The sequence below is a fragment of the Colossoma macropomum genome, unplaced genomic scaffold (genome assembly GCF_904425465.1).
Source record: "Colossoma macropomum unplaced genomic scaffold, Colossoma_macropomum, whole genome shotgun sequence".
In the NCBI taxonomy this organism is placed as follows: Eukaryota; Metazoa; Chordata; class Actinopteri; order Characiformes; family Serrasalmidae; genus Colossoma; species Colossoma macropomum.
The window spans coordinates 28,307,135-28,319,269 of record NW_023494803.1 but is presented as its reverse complement, the minus strand read 5'-3'; the positions used below and the strand labels follow the sequence as shown (position 1 = coordinate 28,319,269).

At 36.9% G+C, this 12,135-nt stretch overlaps 1 protein-coding gene across 7 annotated transcripts in view; it reads left to right on the top strand.

The window, feature by feature from the left end:
* cdc42bpaa (CDC42 binding protein kinase alpha (DMPK-like) a) overlaps window positions 1–12,135 on the top strand; it is a 53,149-nt gene that overhangs the window by 1,821 nt on the left and 39,193 nt on the right. For all 7 annotated transcript variants that reach the window (XM_036593772.1, XM_036593775.1, XM_036593770.1 and 4 more), the window contains exon 2: window positions 8,313–8,404. In XM_036593772.1, the coding sequence (XP_036449665.1) occupies window positions 8,313–8,404 (92 nt within the window). The remainder of the gene's footprint in view (window positions 1–8,312; window positions 8,405–12,135) is intronic.

The window sequence follows — 12,135 nt, the reverse complement described above, 5'->3', positions numbered from 1 at the left end:
GCTGTTTAATCAAACAAACTGCAGTCCTATTCCTATTAGACAAATAGTTTAAACAGTTGAGGAAAAAGAAAACAAAGAAGTGAGCATGTATTTAGTAACTAGTGGGACCTCCTGTATGATCCTCCGTGGCTTCATATCTGTCTTGTGCAGGAGTCAGTATTTGTGCTCATTCCTCTTTAAAGAACTGGTTTAGTTCATGTGTATTTTGGGTCTGTCTTGCTTGAGAAGTCAGCTTCAGATCGTCCCACAGCATTTAAATGAGATTGAGGTCAGGATCAAAATAAGGAATTTCATCTGTTGTAGTCACTGTTTATTTACTGTAGTGTTTTGGATCGTTGTCATGTTGCATGACCCAATGTCTTTTGAGTTGAAATGACCCACCTAACATTGTTGCAACAGAATTTCCTGATAGAATTTCCTGAGGAATCTACAGTGTCCTTACTCTGATCTTTGTGTAATTCTTGAGAGAGTAGCGTCAGTGCTGATTTTCTGTCATTTATAAAGTATTGCTCTGTCCCAATGTTCACACTTGCGGTTTCTGGTGCGGATATGTACGCATCCCAGATATTACCAAAACATGATAAAAAGGGAAAAGTGGGTCTAGTGTGGTCTTGTCCAGGGCATTATTGCAAATTTGAGAGATGGGACACAGTTGTACACATACCAGAAAGCATATGAATGCGCAAACAAATACACAAAACTTTGGGAATGGGGTTAGTGTCTGTCTGAGGGCTGATGGAAGCCCAAGTTTTAGTATTTTTTTTTTTTGGTAACCTTTACTGCTCTTATAAGCAGTCCTTTTATATCTCTTTTGATCAAGTTATATTGCACCTTAACAGAATTCTGTTTTTAAATGTTGGGACAGGTCATATTCACGCCTGAACTGATTATAATATCCAATTCTAATGATCCTTTTTTCAAGAAACAATTATACTGAACGTTCACATACTCCTTCAGTGCCATTAAAGGCTCGATTGTGTAAATTACAGAGATGAGAATGGCTGTCTAATTTACACATTATCATCACACCAAAAAAAAGTTCCATACGCAATACATTAAACTGCTCGCAAGCAGTACATGAAAACGCTCCCAGACATCTAATTAATCAAAATTTGTTTACGCTAACCATCTGCCTGGTTATCTTAACTGAATGCAACATGTCATTAGCACTGCCATTAGCTTGGTAATTTACAGCCAACAGTCAATGTCAAACTTTTTTTTTCTGTCATGTTTTAATGTTTGGAGTTGTAAACTTGAGGTAGGACACCACTTGTCGGTTTAAATCGGGCTACAGAAAGCAAAAGTAATTGCTTCCTTCAGTTCCTTTATACTTCAGAAAAACTGCAAAAACTCCATTTCCACAGGATTTTATGGAACATATACAGACATTGCTATTCTCATAGCATTAATATAACCTAGGGTTATTTCTGTGGCTTGTGTTACTGATGTGGGAGTGCAACATCCTTTAAAAATTTCTGACATGACAGATTTTGGTGGGAATAAGAAATACGAGTGATAATCCACTGTACTGCACAGTTTGACATTCTCTTTTCCTACACACCTGAACCAACTAATATTATCAAGCCTTTCTTGAGCTGGATTAGGTACTGATGAACAATGCAGACGAGAGGGTCCCCAGGACTGGAGTGATAACCCCCTGAAGAAAATTAGATTATGTTTTAGGAACTATGCAGAAATATAAATGATTTTTAAAGCGTTCATAAACTTTCACTACTGTATGTTCTTAAGAGTCATCAGCACCTCTAAAATGTCCTGGAGGTGCAGTCAGTACTTTACCATGGATGTGGATAATATCTGTTAAGATTCATAATATATTCATGTATTAAATTATATGCTTAGGAAAAGCTGCATATTTTTGTGTTATTTTAGTTGTTTTTAATAAACCAAGTTACTCTGTGTAGACAAAACTTCAACTGTGCTTCAGATCTGCCTATACATGGTGATTTGCTACCTTGTTATTCAGCGCAGATTTCATCTCACTATAATAGTCCATTAGTTAGGCTAAAGCTATAAACTCTTTGTTTGACAAGTTGCTTTCTTTTTCTTGGACAAGTGAGAGTAAATCTTTAGAGAAGTTTGTTTATGCTCTAAAAGTCAAAGGTTGAGACTTTGGTTAGGTTCAGTGGAAATTATAAACAGCGTTTTCTTCAAGGGAGCTATTCTTATTCTCACAGCATTCCTCATAGGCAAAGCTTCACCTATACTAAATATGGCATTTGTGATTTGTATTCCACTATAATAAACTGGAAAGTTTAGTTAGTTATTACTTCTTACCCAATATGTGTGGACTGTGCTGCTGTAATTAATGTCTTTTTTTAGCAGAAACATTTGCATTACTGCTGGGGTTAATTATTTTATTTCCAACTACTTGCATTCACATGAGTTAAAAAGCTGCGTTGGTTACATTCCTTTCTGAAAAATACTATTAAATTGTTGTGATCCTCTCACAGCACTATTAACCTAGAGTTGAGGACTGTGCTGGAACAAGCTCGAACTTGCATCCCATCTGTCAGCCAGATTTGTTATCACTGTCATGACCCTGTGATAGCCACGTGCTTCAGCGATGTCATGCTTTACTGACTTTTAGCTTTGCTGACTGGCTGTAGATGAAGGAGTGACTGTGATGTGACCACAACGTCTGACATTATTAGGCTCAGAGGAAATGTTTTTTTCTTTTTTATACATAGGGATGGGTATCGTAGCCCCATCCAGGAGCTTATCAGTATTTTGGTACTGACCAGTCAGGAACTGGTATCAATTTAGTACCCGTTCTTGATACCATCCCTGTTTGTACCAAAACTGGGCATTTTTTCTTTGCTATGAACTTCATTGTAAATGTAAAGTGCATTACACCCATCACTTTCTTACTAATAAAAGCACAAGGAGTTTACAGAGGATATAACTATAGGGGCTGATAATTACCCATTGTCTGAGTAATGATTCAAATATAAATTATAACAGTGAGGGCTAATATGTGTACAGTATTGTAAGCTTTAAGAGCACACATTTGTAAAATCTGCATTGTACCATGTAAATTTTAAAGGAAAGGTTGCTCTCTGACAAGGATTAGCTAGAGGTTCTGCATTTACTTGGCTTTATATAGGACAAACTGCTTTAGCCCTATGAAAATTTGAATTTGTTACATTTCCTTTAAGTTATGTGAGTGAATTGTATAACATTCATATTTCAGACTCTGAGGTGTAGCATCAAAGACCACTAAAATGCTTAAAACTAGGGCTGTAAAAATGATTAAAATAATTGTGATCAACCACATTAGTTTGTGTTGTTAACTAATGTGTTGTTAATCATTAGTTACATTTGTCTTATCCCTCAAATTTGATATATATATATATATATATATATATATATATATATATTAGAGCTGGGGATATGGCCAAAAATGTTATCACGATAAACGAAATTCATATCGTTCGATATCGATACATACCACGATAAATGTAAAAAGTTTCCTTTATGGTCGGAACACGACAAATGCTCACCAAACTGGAACATTTCACAAATCTGTCATGGGAGAGTGGGAGAAAGTGTCTGGTGAGCTGTTTCTACCAGCTGGAAAAGCAATATAAAAAATAAAGAAAGATTATTTTTAGCTGGTGACAAGCGTTACATCACAGTATTCAGACACCAGCTAGCGACAACTGGATTTCTCTATACTATCGTAGTAGTTTAAGTGGTGAACTGCAAAATATCAACACCTGACAAACGGAGTCCTCTTTTTAGGAACGTTTAAACTGAAAGCGGTGCTTTTGTGTCGTGTTTGATCTACAGTATCATCAATTCTCCGTGTTGTGTGAGTGACAGAGCTGCTTCAAGTTAGCCAGCTGCTAAAAACAGCTAGCCTGGAAAGCTAGCGCTCTCCCGCTCTCCAATGCCTCACAGCTTCCTCAGTTTACTTTCGTTTAAATCAGGGCTGTAATTTACATGAACTACTTTTTTTCTTCCACTTTTGTTGCTTGGGAATGCACTCATACTTAAATATGACTGTCCGAGTGCTGTAACAGTGCTGTAGTTGTGAGGATTGTGATTGTGATTTAACGCTGCTAAAGCCGGTTAGGATGTACGGAAAGAGGTGAGTTCGCTGTAGGACAGTACAGTTACACCACTGACTAGTAATTCAATTGAACATAAATAAATATATAAATAAATAAAATCACCCATGCAGAGCGAACAAGAAAATAAGGAACACAGTTTTCAGTTTTCATTATTGACATCCAGTGAGAGCAAACGTGGCTGCATGTTCCAACTCATCTGCAGTTGTCACCTCTCACTCGCATCACTATGCTATGTTTTTCTTCAAGGGGAACTGTTGCTTTTTCACTTTGCTGCTGCTATTGGTTAGTTAGTGGGTTATTGAATAAGCCTTAGGTCTTCCATGAGCACTGTCCAGCATAGTCTGGATTCTGTCTGCCAAAGGTGTTCACCAGGGCTAATGTTACTGGTATTAGACTACACACTTTTTCCCTGTTGATACTGATACAGATACCGATACCTGATCCTTAAGTATCTGTCGATACAAAGTACCAATACCGATACTAACTTTGTGTAACCTAACTACTCAATAGGTGCCATTATGTCTTGATATTTGTTGTGTTTTGGTTTTTTAAATATTTTATTTCAGTAAAAATAGTGATTTGTGTTACAAATAAAACAAACTAAGCTTGAATGAATCTAATTGGAAAACACACAAAACCTACTTTTGTATGTTAACTGTAGCTTATTATTTGAAAATGCCCCTTAACTTAAATAGTAAAACAGTACTGAACAGTACGTAGATAAACCTAAAACCTATGTATAGATGTAAGCATGACGCAGCTTCTCTGGAGTTGGCAAAAAAAAGCTCCTATATGTTGTTTGATTGCCAAATTACTCAAGTCACTTGGCTCATATGTACGTCCCACACAGTCACGCTTCCATTGACGTATGTTCTACCCGTCACCACTGGAGTTTAATAGTACAGTCTTTTACAACATTAGCAGATGTTGATGCAAGGCCAGGCCACATACCATTCTGTTGTCTGATGCAGGTGCACAACAGGCAGTGCTAGACGAAACAATAGCATGGCTAGCAGGCTGCTAAGCTAATCCTATGCTAAAGGCTACTGTTACCCCAAGAGACTGGTGGTTCTTTCTGTGTATCTCTTTAATGTTCACTCCCTTGATTAAAACAAACAATGCTAACATTACACTAGACTGCAACTAAGTACATAGCAGGAGATGAGGGATTGCTTAAAGATCCCTGATTCAGCCATTCAGTTAAAGGGCTAACATTAACGTTATATTGCTCTATTTGTACGTTGTGTTATCTGTGTTTATTTTTGACTAATATGTTAGGAATAATTTTAACTGGTATGTTGACCACTACTAATGCCTTCTCTTTAAATACTGGCTTATAGATTTCATGCAGTGAGCATTTTCTTCACTGGTCTTAAATGTGAAATAACCCCATACTATCACAGTGTTGCTTGCTTCAATTAAGGTGCATTAACTGGCACGCATACACACATCACTCAGTAGCACGTATGTGCCCGAGAAATTGCTTCATGGTATCTGTATCATTGGTATTGCTTTCATTGGCAGTGTGTTTTGCTTGTAAATTAAACTTTGGGCTTGATGTACTTCAGTGATAAACAAATTCATAGAATGGCAGTAACTGAAAATGACTTTTTATCAATAGAGTCACCAGTTGAACTTGCCGTTTTGAGCAGAAATAGTGTGCAACAAGCTAGGCTTAAGCTGACAGTATGGATAGTTTGTGTTAACAGCGTTAAAAATTTAGTGCTGTTAAAAGTTTATTGTGTTAGCATGTTATTCATTCCTTAACTTTGACACTACTAGATACTAAAAAATAAGTGTGTGTGGCTATTAATGAATGTTACATCCTTGGTAAATCACACAGTTGTGTGATTGCTGAAAGCGCATGCATAGATCTGTGCATGTAGCTGATGCAGAGCAGGCCTCATCCTTGTTATAGCCCAACTGTTTAATGGAAAATGCTGACTGGATGAATAGTCTCTGACAACTGTCTTCTGGTATTTCAAGAAGGGTGATTGTCTTGATGGGCAAGTGACAGTGAGATCTTATTGAGCTATCAATCATGGCTTTTTTTGTTCAAGCCAAGAATTACTTTGAATTTAAGTAAATCACATAATTCAGGATTATTTTGCACTAAAGAAAATTGTAGGGAGAATGTAGATTAAACATGGTTGATGGAATAAAGAGTCTAATATAGATAAACACAAACATAAAATTGACCCACGCAGAACCCACATCTAAAGAAAATAGAATGTCACTAGAGTTACTGGGTGTTGCCTAACTTTAGGCAGAATTGTGTACTTTTAGAATTTTGCTGGTTGTAAAGGTGCCTTTTGGTCTAATCTAGACCATTAATGAAATTAATAAGTGAGCTACCTTAAATATATATTGTGACTGGTGTTGGTAATTTGTTGTAAAGTTAGAGTTACAGTAACAGCAGACACTGTTACATGGCTATCATGTAGTCAGACTGCTCAAAAGTGCGCATAATTTGCTTTTGTTTAGGGACCAGAGTCACAATTTTAACTACTGTTATTATGTTAATACCAATGCGTTATATGTTAATATCCAACACATAAAAACGCAAGCTCATAGACCTTCTAGGATTCTTTTTCAACAGCTGTGGATGTGACTTATCCACTTAATTGCATAACCTTTTTTGCAGTATGCTGTAGTTGCTCAGTGACTTTAAGAGATTCTTACCCTCTATGGAAGTAGTGTTTTACTGCTCCTCCTGTTCCTTTGCCTTTATATGGCCTTTAGTTGTAGGGCATCCCAAGAGATGGACAGTATGGTTCATTTAATTTATAGCCACATGCCTCCTCGGCTACAGAGTGAAACACGGATGTACACACTGAAGAACAGTAATTAATGTATGCTGGAGATGTTTTGTGAGTGAGAAAGACAGTCTGACAATAACACTATCATTGCATGGACATTCTGACTTCAAAGAGGCTTTGTTTGATGTTGTTGTGAATAGTTTTCATTTCTCTTTGATTTGTTGCGCTATGGGTTCTTTTTTTGCTCTGAAATCAGGGCTTAGGCTAGTAATTGCAGCTGGCGGTTTGTTCTTTAAGCTTCCGCAGAAACAAAAGAAAGAAAAGAAATTTGCGTTAGTCTGTAGCTGTACTTGCAGTGTTTCCTACAGGTCTGAAATATATGTGGAGGGAACATCTGTGGGGGAGTGGACATATAATAATATAAATGGTTATCCAGACTCATGTCAGTATTTTCTTTTCCTTAATTAGTCCAAGTACAGCCTGTGGGGAATTCTGACTTATTTGCACATTAATATTCCAGTGCATACATTACAGTGTATTAACTTAAGCACAAGTCAGGGAAACACCTCACTCCTGTCAGATGTTCCCTACCTTTTTAAAAGGAATAATACTCAAATTTTTGTATTTGTGATCCACATTGATCACTAACATTTCTGGAGGGTTTCCTACCTGCAGAGTACGAACCCAGTAGTAACACACTTGATTCAGATAATGGAAATGGTACACCTGTGCCGCAGGCAGTGTAGTGAATGTGCATCATGTTGTCGTAGTATTACAGAACACACAGAATCCTGTGTTGCATGTTAGTCTAGAGAGGATAACATGACCATGTTTCTCATGTGACATTCACTAAGGCCATGGGAGGAAGGCTGCATTCTTTACTGCATGATCAGTGAATGGTTTTACACGAGATATGAGTAGAGCGTTGTGGGAGATCCTTGAGGGGCTGATCAGTGTTATCACGTTGTGGGAGATCTTTAAAGGACTGATCACTGTTGTCTGAACATGAGCTGTAGGTGTGAGCTGAGCTGTAGATGAAGGTTACATTCAGGTTACATTCAGATACAGTATCAGCTTATCAAGTGACATGGTTGAGTTGTTGAGGTGGTGACCTTATAAAAGCATAGACAACCATAAGTCAGTGCTTCATATTTTGCTGTAATGCTTAGCGTTTTTTTTATTATTATTATTATTACATATAACGAGACATTTGAACTAGCTCAGGTTTTTTTTTCTTAATTCCCATTCAATTCTGTGGTTAAAAACTAAAAGAGCTGGAATAAATGAATATCACCAATTCAACTAAATATCAAGCATTCGCTTAAAAATGGGTTATAACTGTTCACTTTGCGGTTATTCACTAAGTAGCAGTATTTGTAAAGCTATGATAAGTAAAAGCATATGATGGTGGATATGAATTTCATCTGTAATGACCGTTTGCCATTCTCCCTTTTTCTAGCTAAACCATTCACATCAAAGGTGAAGCAGATGAGACTGCACAGGGAGGACTTTGAAATCCTAAAAGTGATTGGCCGAGGAGCGTTTGGGGAGGTAGGCACTCATTCTTTGTCAACATACCTTGTTTGAAGTGTAAATGTCCATAAGGATACTGTCCAAACTGACATTTTCTAAATGATCATTCAGTAGGTCATATCATTAATTGAAAACTGTGAAATGGTGATGAGCAAGTGTCATTTGGTAAGATTTTTTTTCATTTTGTATTCCTTAATCATAACAATAACAAGTGTTTGGGGGCTTTGAGGCTCAGAAAACAGTTCAGAAACCAGGGATGTGATGTGCCTTTCTGTCTTTGGGTGCAAATGGATATTTTTCCATTTCATCATCCTGCCTGGAGAGGTAGCATTCAGATGTTGTCAAAGTCACGGTGCTCCCTTCATAATGGTTTGATTGTAGCTCAGTCTCTTTGATGCTAGAGTGTGGCATCTTGCATGAAAATGATAATACTAACATCACACAATATAACGACCTTTGTTACAGTACCAGATCTAATACATATTTGTTGGACAGAGATTGTTAGAGAGCCTACCAATCTGAAACACACAAGTTTTGGTTTGTTCAACTTGGTTTTAGGCTGGTGCTTCAAGCACACTGCGTTTCTCCAGTACACTTTTTGTCCAGATCGCTCATAGGGAAAAAAGCCTAATCTTAGACTATCCAAGATTTTCAATGGAGATTTTCCACTGAAGAAAAAAAATGTAGTCCATGACAAGGCTTAATCCCTGTCCAGGAAACTGACCCTCAGTGTCCTCTGATGAACTGCCAAGTTGATAATGACAACAAGAAGCAGCAGAGCATTTGCTTGTTTTTTGCTTACACTCGTTCATGATTACTACTTGAGTGCTGCTATTCTGCAAACTGGTCTTGTATCTTCATACCACAGGGTACAGAATTCCAAACTGGGTGATAAGGTTTTTCATTAGCATAGTATTTTTTGCCGTACAGTCAGCTAAGAGCTGGGGGTGCACAATCTAAATTCTGAATGCAGCCGTAGAGAGAAGCTGCACAGGCAAGAGAGTGAACCTGTTATTTTGTACACCTATATTTTGACCCCTTGTTGGGCTCAGGTCATGAAGCAGACCTCTAAGCCAGCTGTACATGGGACATGGGTGCTGCATTTATTAAATTGTCACAGCACACTTTTCTGAGCATGTCATGGATTTCATTAGTATTTATTACATTAATACTAGTAAACACTGATTGTTATATTACAAAGTGAGCATGATTAGGCTTGTTCAGTTGTATTTAGTGCAGTGCAGTTAGTAAAACACTAAATATAATTATTGTAGGTATAGGTTTGTTGTTATTATTATTAGGCTATAATATTTTATGTGTTACACTACAGGTTCTATTTTGTCTGTTAAAACTTATTAAATCGCAGAAAAAAACTAAATATTGTGATGCATATGTCTTGAAGTATGACGTAATATTTTCACCGTATCGCCCACCCCTACCAATGAGGCACTATTTTGTCATTCATGCAAAGCACCACTTTTTCATACCATTTTCAGTTATCTCCAAAACCTAGTAGCACAACTACCATAAAGCGTTGTCTTTGAATTTTTTTCATGCAATTATGAACACTTCATTAAATAGTAGTAATCATAAATCATAAAACACTTTCATAAATAAATCTAGGTAAATCAACAATGAAGTTTGTCCACAGCTTAGCCTACACCACTCAACTACTGTAACATTAAACGTAGGGTAATTGTGATGTTTGCCTGACAGTACTGGTTTAACAATTCGTCCTACCCATAGAGCGGTCCTGCCAAGCATGTGTATGTCATTAGTATAGCGTAGTAACGTTTTAATTTAAATTCAGTACAGACTCAGCTTAGTATTACTACTTAACCTCTGAAAAGGTGATTGAGGCTATAAGAATATGTTGTTTGAATTTTCCTGTTCCACCTTAAATGTGATTTGTGGTATTCCAAATAGTAAGGACCCATCTGTAGTCTCTCCATTTCTTTTTTTTAATTGTCATTCATGGGCCAATAAGGATTTATCTGCAATTAGCTTATATTGGCACACCACTTTATTAGTCGGGCTCTAACATGTAATAGACTTTTTACTTTATATGTTTGTTTAACAGTTCTTCAGTAAACATTTCAGCCTATAGCCTGTATCTGAATACTGGTGGAGGAGCCCGTTAGCATGTTAGCAATCCTCCAAGCATGTTATTAGCCAAAATCAGATTCTTTAGAAACATTTGGGGTCAGGTACTTTAATGTGCACCTAATTTATGATTGCACATACACATGCCTTTGTGCAGTTCATCCTGTTCTATGCTGCACAGGTTAAAATCTGATACATTTGTAAAGGCTATAAGAACAAGATTACGTGGCCATGTTCTGTTGTGAAAATGTATGCTCCTCTAAAAGCTTCACCTGAAGTGTGTGCGCATCCATACATCTGTTTGGACTGTTTCGTATCAGTGTTGTTCGTTTAGCCTATAAACTGTGTACTTTGGGTTAAAAGTAAATAAGTAAACTTATTGTCTTTCTTGCTGTTGCTTTGTAAACGACTCAGAAAATCTTCCCAAACATTGGACAACTAGGCTATAAAGAAAGTGGAGTCAGCCATAAAAAAATTATGATCGTTGCACCCCTACTAAGAGTTATTATTGCTGCAAGCTACTTTATCCTAGTTAGAACAATGTTCTTCAGCAAATACATTCTGATTGATAATTATGTATTGATTGTAATGATTGTTTACTAATTACATAAAACATAATCTTCATAATGTGATGGAAGGCTGTTGCCGTTTGTATTATTTAGGTTCAGCAGTGGCAAGCGTTTAGAAGCAAACAAAAATGCAAAGGACATTTTGATCCTGAAGCAGTCCTCGAGGGAATCTGAGTGGAGCAGGAATGTTGTTGATGTTGCTCTATTTTTGTTTTGTTTTTTTTCCTGCCTCCCATCATTCTTTTTTTAGTCTTCACCACTGTCAAACTTTATGCTACTGTAGATAGTTAGAGAATGATGTAGCTGTCATCCTTGAACCATAGTTTGATTTTTGTAACTGTTTTATTAGTTGCTTTGCAGTAGCCATGTGGAGGTTTTGAGCTGTTTGTAGCTGAACTGAAGGTGCTTCACTGTCTCTCGCTCTGTCTGCATGCCTCCCTTTCTCTGTCTGTTTATCTGTTATTCTATCTAAAGCTTATCTTTAGTTTTTGCAAACACTTTAAAGTTTTAAAACATTAATATTTGTCAGGAAGTGAATATAGCTTAGAAGTGGAAAGAGAAGAGGTGCAAAGTAAGTTGACTGTAAGCTAACTGTAGTAACCCCACACTGACTGGAATGTGCAGAATTCTCAATGACTGCTTGTTTTGGCTTATTAAGACGCAGGGAGTGAATCACATTGTTGTTTCACTTGGACACTTGTAGTTTAAAATGAATGTTAATCCTATTTTCTTCCTTACTGTATTTGTTTGTACTTTTTGTTTCATGTATAGATTCCTGGATTTATACATGTTGTGTTGACAGAAGCTGATACAGAGCATTTTATGATAGTGACTTTTTTAAAGCATACCAAGAAATCTCTGGCTGAACAAATCGATGCTCTGCTTCACTGTGACTGAAGGGTTTAGTTATTTGACAAATTGCTTTCAAGTGATTTTTGTTCTGGAAATCTTCTTGAGTCACTTCAAATTTTCTGTCTCTTAAATTGTAAGGGAGATAAATGAGAGGGTTCTTTATGTTGTAAACATGAGCCTCAAAGAAGTCAAATACCATTTCCAGAGAATGTTTGTACTTGACAG